This window comes from Anser cygnoides, chromosome 1 (assembly GCF_040182565.1).
Source record: "Anser cygnoides isolate HZ-2024a breed goose chromosome 1, Taihu_goose_T2T_genome, whole genome shotgun sequence".
NCBI lineage: Eukaryota > Metazoa > Chordata > Aves > Anseriformes > Anatidae > Anser > Anser cygnoides.
The window spans coordinates 104,468,341-104,476,361 of record NC_089873.1 but is presented as its reverse complement, the minus strand read 5'-3'; the positions used below and the strand labels follow the sequence as shown (position 1 = coordinate 104,476,361).

Genomic DNA, 8,021 nt, shown 5'->3' with positions numbered 1-8,021 from the left:
GCAACCTGCATGAAACCCACAGCCTAGAGCTGCAAGAACAGGGCAAGAGCCCAAGAGCAGCAAAGATCCCAGAGCTTGCACTGCTTGCTTCAGGGTAAGAAACTGACTGTATTTTATTCCTCTTACCCAATTATAGTCACTTTTCCCTGTATTCCCAATCATCTCTCTACCCAAATCCTGTCCATTAAATTACAATTAATTAGGAGGTTATCAAAAAATGGGCCCAACAAGGCCTCCTCCAGGTGAGCAGCTCTGCAAAGGCACCCCACTGTGAGCTCCTCAAGGTAAGCTCATCAGCCCCAGCAATTCCCAGCAGCTGCCCAGTAGCGCAAGAGAAAGTGGGCTTAGAGTAACACCTGGGGCTCGTTTCTCATGATGACTCAACTGGGGTGGAGGAGATATATGGAAGGAAAGGAGGCCCATTTCTATTATCTCTAGAAGATTATTAACAGTGTACTAGCCTAGCAACTATTCCCCCTTCCTTTGGGTACAGGTAGGTGCCTGTGTCCTGTTTCTTTCACTGGGCAAGATGGGGAATTTGATGCGTCATGTGCCTTCACTTCTACCTCTCCCTGGAGGTTTTCCAGGTTTTTATAGTTCCTGGGCAATGAGATCATCCCGATAAACTTTTGATTTCCCTAAAGGAAGTGATAATAGTTTATTTGTGGGGTGGTGTTTGTTGTTGGGGTAGGAAGGAGGAAGTAGCTTAGTTTCCCTGAGCAGACTGTAGGCCTTGGCTTTAAGTGCTTAAGACCTATAAGACTCTTTTATAGGTGTACAGCCCTCAGCTCCATAATTCCCATCTTTTCCAGGTGTGTAGTAAAACCAAACTTTTTTATAAGCTCTGAGTTCTTTAAAAAGCTAGGAAAAAAAAAAATGGCAAATGGCTGAGGAAAGCAGCTTGAGAAGTACCACATCTGTGTCCCTGCAAGACGGGCCGGCCTGCCCCAGCCTTGGGTTAGCAGCTGGAAGAGCTGGGGAGCAGTTCATCTTTCCTCGGGCCCCCTTCCCCGCAGTACAGGGTGGGCGCTCAGGGGAGTCGCCCCCTCCCCTGCCCCCAGCCCGCATTGACCGGCGGGGGGGCGGAGTGCTTATCTGCCGGCCGCGATGGCTGCGATCTGCAATGCAGACGCGAACGTGCCCCGGGGGAGGCTCCGGCCTCCCCTCCATTCTTCCCGCTCGGGTGGGGGCCGCTGGGGAGGCGTAGGTGGGGAGAAGGAGTGTGAAACGTGGGGGCGGGGGGCCTGCCCTGCCCTGCCCTGCCCTGCCCGACCGGGCCGTCGGGCCCCGAAGGTGGGCGCAGGGTCCCCGCAGGGAGGGCTGCGCTGCCCCCGTCCCTCAGCGCCCCCAGAGCCACTCCCCCGCAATCAACCGGCTTTTAACATGACAATGGCCGTGACCGTCCCTTCCAGCCGAGGCCGGCCTGGGGAGGACATAAAGCACCCCCCGGCCCCGCCTAATGGGGTATCTGCGCGCTGGGGGTGCCGGCCCGGCCATGAGCGCCCACCTGGCCATGCCGCCTTACCCGCCCCACGCCGGCGCCCTCAGGTACGGCCACTACTGCTGGCCCTCCGCCGGCAGCATGGACGGCGCGGCCGCCGAGGAGGCCCCGGCGGCGGACCTGCTCTCCCTGCCCGCCGAGCAGAGGACGCCCAGTCACCCAGGTACGGCCGGGGGGGCGGCCCCGGGGTCCGCCGGGGGCTGCCCGCTTCGGGCGGGGGCCGGGCAAGGCCTCCGCGTCCCGGCAGGGCACCCCTCGCTCCCGGCATCCGTGACCCTTTCGGGAAGGTGGAGGTCGAATTTTAAGCGCGACTGCTCACTGCTTCTTTCCTCCCCAGATGCCTCTCCAGCTTCCTCCAGCTCTGGGACGCTCGTCCAGTACACCCCGGACTCTGCCACCAGCCCCACCGCGGAGCGCCCGTCTCCCCATCCCAGTTTCCAGAAGGCCAAGGAGAAAGGTGAGGGCGGAGCGAAGAAGGCCAAGAGCCGCACAGCCTTCTCCCAGGAGCAGCTGCAAACCCTGCACCAGCGGTTCCAGGCCCAGAAGTACCTCAGCCCCCACCAGATCCGGGAGCTGGCAGTGGCCCTGGGGCTCACCTACAAGCAGGTGAACATCTTGCTCTGAGCAGCTAAGTTGCACCCCCGTTGTGGAGTGATCTTGCTAGCGCAACCAATTGTTGTTTTGTTGGTTTTCTTTTTTCTTTTTTTTTTTCCTCTTAGATCCCCAGAGGAGTGTTTTTAATTATCTTACTTATCTGATTGCTTATATGAGAGAGTAGAGGGTGTGAAAACTTATGACTCAGTCTTCCTCTTAGTTCCTGCACTATCCACCCACTGTGTGCAGGTGTTCGGAAGCACAGGGCAGTGCCATTTAGTCAGGTTACTGCTCTGTATGAATGTATGTTGCAATATGAAAACACAGATACTTGGCACCGCTCTTCTTATACGGAGTGGCACCCTCAGTCTTTAAGAGGTGGTCTTTTCCTTGCTAGCTACTCACGTGTGACTGAGGCCATGAGTCATTACTGAATCAGCACTGATCTTGTCACAGCAGTGAGGTGCTGCTGCTGCTGTACAAGCAATGTTTCGGCAGTTGTCTTGTCTGGCCTGTCTTTCAGGAAGGGTTTTTGGTATGTCGAGCATGAAAGATCCCATGCTGACCTGAGCGGTAAGTGTGCTAGTCTCAGTTTTGCATCTACTGATGCATAAAGTTAGCTGCTGAAACTATGCACTATATTAGGACCCAAGCAGAAACTATTGTAGAAACTAACACATCTTTAGGATATGTACTGAGATTCAAATAAGAATGAATTTCTGATGTTCTATGTCCACTTCTAGGTGAAAACATGGTTTCAGAACCAACGGATGAAGTTTAAACGTTGCCAGAAGGAGAGTCAGTGGGTGGAAAAAGGGATGTATCTGCCGCAGGTGAGAGAATCGCCCCTTCCCTGTGCTTTATTTCCACCAGTCAGGGATCCTCTGTTCTGTGTTGAAAAGTGCATCATGTCTAAGACAGTTGTATTTCTCATCTTTACAGCACAGGTTTACAGGTTTTACAGCAGCATCTATTCTAAGCCTGCCCTGGCAACTGACATAACTTTATCCACTTATTTCCAGGTTAAGAATTGGCCGGAGAGGGCCACCAAGGCCTACTCATGCTGTTTTTATTCCCAGCATGGCGTTCCCAGACATGTTGGTTTGGGGATTTCTAACTTTAGATCTTATGATCTCCGCTATTATATATCTATAGTGAGGATGATGTGGACTGAAAATAACCGATTTTGGAAAGGGTGGAAAGGAGGACACATCTAGAACAATGGGCACAGTTCGTGTGCCTGCTCTTAACTACTGAACAGCTGTCTCTGTCTCTCCTAGAATGGGTTTCATCAAGCTTCATACCTGGATATGACCCCCACGTTTCACCAGGGATTCCCCGTTGGTGCCAACAGAAACCTTCAGGCTGTGACCAACGTGCACCAAAATTACAGCAGTGGCCAGACTTATGGGAATGGGCAGAGCCTGTACCCATTCATGGCTGTGGAGGACGAAGGGTTCTTCGGAAAAGGTGGGACAAGCTGCAACACCCAGCAAGCCATGGGTTTATTAACTCAGCAGATGAACTTCTATCATGGCTACCCTACCAATGTGGATTATGATGGCCTGCAGTCAGAAGACAACTACAGCTTCCAGAGTACCTCTGATAGTATCACACAGTTCTCAAGCTCTCCTGTACGGCATCAGTACCAGGCCCCTTGGCATACCCTGGGGACCCAGAGTGGTTATGAGTCTTAGACCAAAGTGTTTTTTTTTCCCCTCTTCCTGTTTTCTGTCATGGGGTTTCTAGGGTCTTGACTCAGAGATCCAGTTTTTATTCCTTTCTTTTGCCCCTCCTCAATTCCTGCTTTTACTCCTGGTGGGGCTTAGCACCCTGCTGTGTTTGGCTTCTTTTCTGTTTAAAAGAATTTGTCTGTGCATAGTTAACCCTTGGCTAAGGGTGTTTCGTGTGTAGATGGACAAAACTGCATTCATGGAGGGGAACGTGCAATGCTACAGCCAGGAGCAGTGGAGATGGTGAAGGTTAATGTTTACTGTCCAAGACCTACTCTGCTGCCTCTTTAGTCAGTGATTCTCTGATCCTTGCCCTGTGTTTTGCAGCAGGATTTTGCTGGAGAAGACTCTTCTTGCACTTCTGCAAGAAATACCCACTGTAACCCAGCATCTATCTTGCTGTCTTGCCTTCGTTTTTTTGATACCTCAGACAGCTCATAAGTTCATCTGGCTCCTCTCATCACTGAAAAGCTAAAAGATCATCTGATTTCAGATGGCTTTGATCCAAAGTTACTTTTCCTTTCCTCCTCCTGGAGAGGTCAGCACCTGTCTATTCCTTGCCTGGTACCTTCCTGTGTACATTAGGGCAATTGAGAGGAGGAGTAAAAGAAAGAAAAGTGGAGAAGAATATTTCCCATAGTTGAAATGGAAATTTCCTCCATAGTTTCCAGAGCTGCTAACTTCTTTGTGCCTGTCAAATCATTCACAATGGATCTCTGGGACTGTTCCTATGCAGTTTAGATCTTGCCTTCCTTAATCTTTCTGCTGAGATACTGTTGGTTTGTCCCAACCTGAATATCGCAGCAGAGGGTATCCGAAAGTGCTATTTCTGTTTGAGGTGGTAAGAACAGTTTACTTACCTGTATGTCATGGTTCACTAGCACTTCATGAACACAGTGACAATACCATGGCAGTTTTCTCAGGGGTAGAGATGGCCAGCTACTTAAAGGCATGCTAGGTGGTAGAATTGTAGAAGCCTGTCTGCCACTGCCCAAGAATACAAAATGAGCTGGCAAGAGTAAATTGTAAAAGCATAAATAACTTTTGGTATTTTTTGTCACTAATGCACATTTTTTACTGCAATCCTGTGTTTTAGCGTATGCATGAGGATTGTGTGTCATAGCTAAACTCACTGCAAAGGAGATGAATATTTGTTGTGTTCCAGTTTCATTTTACTAAGTGTATTTTCTTGCAGTGATCTTGAGCATGTTCTTATGGTATATGCATGTTGTCTTTTATTACTTTGCATCTGCTTAATGTTTTTATAAACTTGTTTGAATTGAAAATAAATGACTTTATTTTAATGCCTAAACAGTGTTGCCAGCTTGCATCTTTCACCAGAACAGCATTTTAAGGGAATGGTGGTTCCTTTCCTCTGGAAGCACTGAGGAAAGGAGGGAAAAATCCTGTTGTTTCTCCCAGAAGAAGTAGGAACCAGCAGCTGCTTAAAGGGAATAGGTCACAGGAGTCATCAGCCTTGACTTCAATAAGCAGGTGTGTTGCCTAGTGCAAGGGGGATTCCAGGAGTAGGCAACTGGGTTGCTAGCAATGATTAAGAGTAACTTTAGGTATGAGGGATACTCAGTTCAGTTGGGAGTTAGAAAATGCATTTGGAGACTTTATATCTGCCTGCTTCTGCTGCTCCAGGTATGGTCTAGAAGTATTTCCTTATTCAGAGTGCAGCCCTCTGGGGATTCCTGTCCAAACCTTATGCATACCAAACTAATATTTTTTTTATAGAAGTAACTGAATCCTGCCTCCAGCACTGAAACAAAACTTGCTTCTTTCCCCTCTTTGCCTCAAGACTATTTCTTGCTCCTTAGCAACTGGGAGCTGGTACACATGGGGCTCTTGCACTGGAGCAGTGTTAGCAGCTGGCAGTTTAGAGGCTCATTGACCCTCTTCCTGCTCAGTGAGTTTCAGCTGGCTGTTGAGCATTACTTTTCCTACATGACTATTAGCTCAAACATGTGCAAAACCATCTGTGGCTGAGGTATGCAAGCTTCCATGGACAGTAGTGCTGAGGGGGGAAAAAAAGCACTGGTCTGTCTTCCAACCCTTATGTTACTGCTGTATTAGTATAGGCAAGCTCCTGTTAATGGCCATAGTTTAAACTAGCAAAAGCGGTCTGTTTGGGTTCAATTCCAGGCTCCTTAATTTACAATATACCACCGATGCTTTTCATCTGCCTGAAGGGTAGTTCAATATGTATTTCCACTGAGCACAGGAGGGTAAAATGGCAGCTGACTGCTCAGACTGCCACAGGTCCTTGGCTGCGTAGAACCCGCTTGTTTGTATGGGTGCCAAAGCATGTGTAATTTCCTTTTGCAGTGCTGTAAATCTCTGCTTCCAGGGCATAAAGTAGAATATGTGCAGGAAGGTGAGGGACTGGATGTCTGAGGCTGTAGGGAAATAAAGGCTGAGTTGTATGTGTATGAGCTGCTGACCTTCAACAGCAGAAAAAGGCAAATCTGGCCAGCAAGGAGAAATGGCAAGCTTATACCACTCCCTGTATTACACAACAGATCCTTCCAATTCTGACTTGAGTCTTGTATTCTAGCATGTTTAAGATGAACTCTGGACACTGCTCTGGTAACAGTGTGAATTTCAATGATAGCATTGCTTGAAAAAGCAGACCTGAACCATGCATCTATAGAAGTCCTAGCTACCATGCATTTCATCTTTATTTTTTAAGGTGCAAACCTAAGGTCTAAGAAATATACAAGATACACAAGTCTTTGTAGAAAGATAACAGCAGATGCTTGCTACAAATTACCTGTAGTGTTTTAGTATGTTTTTCCTCCATGTTTCTGCCCCAAGGGTAAGGAGGTGAGGGTGCTAGTAGACAAATAATCGCTAGTAGATGTCCTGCAGAAATAGGTGAGATTGTTCTCAGCACACCTATTGCTTAAATAGCTCTGGGGCTGGTTGCTCTGCATGCTGTGGTTTTGTTACTGCATTTACCATGGAATTGTTCTGCAGAAATGGAATGTTCCTTCATGGGTACGTTCTTCCCTTGGTTGCTCACCCCCCAGGCTGCGTGCAGGTTCGGCAAGTGCATGTAGTTGCAGAGCTAGAGGGAAGATGCAAAGTGGCTGTTGGAATTCTGGAATGTGGGCTGGGAAGGACCCAGGATCGGGTAGCTGTGGAATGACACTGGACTTGGTCTTTTCATGCTGCTGGAGGTCTGTTACCTTGACATGCTTGAGTTACCCCAACTTGCGAAACAGCTGCACAGGTAATTGCAGCACTACTACCAAAAGTAGTGGAGATATAACTAATCCCTCGAGACTGGTATTTCCTAACAGGTTTATAGTAGCTCTTCAAAGGAAGTAAGTGCATATCAAAAAAAGCCTTATCTTTGTGGGATGCATTACATCTCTGCTAGCGCTGCTGCAGCTTCTTGTGGCTGTGCTGTGTAAACTTCTGCAAACATGATTCTTTGACTTCTGCAAACATGATTTGCTTGCCAGCAAATCTTACTAGGATCAAGCTGTAAGCTCACATGGAGTGTTGAGAACAATCTCACCTGTTTCTGCAGGACATCTAACAACAAATATCTGGCTGCTTGCATCTTCGCCTCCTTGTGAAGTTTGATATGTATTACAGCATCTGGGAGTAAGCTGCACTTTCAGTATCTCTGCAGTGCCAATGCTCCAGTTTGTTGAACCCCATCCAAACTGAACAAATTAAATCTAGTGCAAGCTATGTAGGCTAGGTTTTATCTCCTAATTTACTTGGTCCCAGCCTTAGCTGTCCTATAGGCAAAATACCAAGTAGGTAGTGTGGTGCAAGCAACCTCATTCCTTGCTCTCTCTGTCAAAGTGGCCTGCAGCTATGTTTTACAAGCTACATATTTCTTCTGAGTGGCCCATGAGCAAGGGCTCACAGCCCTGGTTATCTCTGCAGTGCAGATAAAAGGTGTGACCTTTAATAGGTTCTTCCCTACAGGCATTAGTAAGTGTTATATTTAGTCATCCAACTACCCTGCATGACTCAAATGCTGAGCTACCATAACTTTGGAAATTTTCAGTAAAGCATTGGCCCACATCTCTTGCTTGGCCCATCATAAGTAGCCAAAAGCATCTTAACCAATACTGGGCACATCAAGAGGCACAAAGGACCCGAAATCATGGCACTGGACTTAAAAGCTTTTCCTTTCTTGTAAGGGGCTTTTCCTTTCCCATGTTACC

The 8,021-nt window shown here is 48.0% G+C and overlaps 1 protein-coding gene across 2 annotated transcripts; it reads left to right on the top strand.

Annotated features, from left to right (window-relative positions):
* The first annotated feature begins 414 nt into the window (after window positions 1-414).
* LOC106048065 (homeobox protein NANOG) lies at window positions 415-5,151 on the top strand. 2 transcript variants are annotated; one of them, XM_048053000.2, is made up of 5 exons: window positions 415-493; window positions 1,549-1,664; window positions 1,839-2,107; window positions 2,839-2,928; window positions 3,376-5,151. In XM_048053000.2, the coding sequence occupies exons 2-5, from the start codon at window positions 1,583-1,585 to the stop codon at window positions 3,790-3,792; spliced, it is 858 nt and encodes a 285-aa protein (XP_047908957.2). In that variant the 5' UTR covers window positions 415-493; window positions 1,549-1,582; the 3' UTR covers window positions 3,793-5,151. The 2 variants fall into 2 exon arrangements, with proteins under 2 accessions (XP_047908957.2, XP_047908956.2); XM_048052999.2 differs by having other exon boundaries at window positions 452-493; window positions 1,413-1,664.
* Window positions 5,152-8,021: the final 2,870 nt, after the last annotated feature.

What these genes read in the sequence shown, in the direction of transcription:
- LOC106048065 (XM_048052999.2), top strand. Translation starts at nt 1,460, where the DNA reads ATGGGGTATCTGCGCGCTGGGGGTGCCGGCCCGGCCATGAGCGCCCAC. An exon ending in GAGGACGCCCAGTCACCCAG is followed by an intron (nt 1,665 to 1,838) that starts GTACGGCCGGGG and finishes TTTCCTCCCCAG; the next exon opens with ATGCCTCTCCAGCTTCCTCC. An exon ending in TGGGGCTCACCTACAAGCAG is followed by an intron (nt 2,108 to 2,838) that starts GTGAACATCTTG and finishes GTCCACTTCTAG; the next exon opens with GTGAAAACATGGTTTCAGAA.